Below are 207 nucleotides of genomic sequence, written 5' to 3' on the forward strand. Positions count from 1 at the left end.
GAGCCACGATTGGCGGGGTCGCCCCGGCGCTCGGCGTACAGACGCTGCTCCAGCACCTGCGCCGCGGCGGGCGGGAGCTCGGGGTCGAGGGCCATGCCGGCGGCCGAGGCGCCCATGACCGTGCGGTACATCTCCACGCCCTCGGGCAGCATGGACTTGATCTTGGGCAGCCAGCGCTTCCGGACACGGCGGGCGTTGGTGCACATG

The 207-nt window shown here is 72.9% G+C and overlaps 1 protein-coding gene across 1 annotated transcript in view; it reads right to left on the reverse strand.

Annotated features, from left to right (window-relative positions):
* Nucleotides 1-207, reverse strand: part of NACC2 (NACC family member 2) — a 53,558-nt gene that overhangs the window by 2,323 nt on the left and 51,028 nt on the right. The window contains exon 6 of the mRNA XM_025051254.1: nucleotides 5-204. Coding sequence (XP_024907022.1) covers nucleotides 5-204 — 200 coding nt within the window. The remainder of the gene's footprint in view (nucleotides 1-4; nucleotides 205-207) is intronic.

Source organism: Pteropus alecto, unplaced genomic scaffold (genome assembly GCF_000325575.1).
Source record: "Pteropus alecto unplaced genomic scaffold, ASM32557v1 scaffold67, whole genome shotgun sequence".
NCBI classification, from domain to species: Eukaryota; Metazoa; Chordata; class Mammalia; order Chiroptera; family Pteropodidae; genus Pteropus; species Pteropus alecto.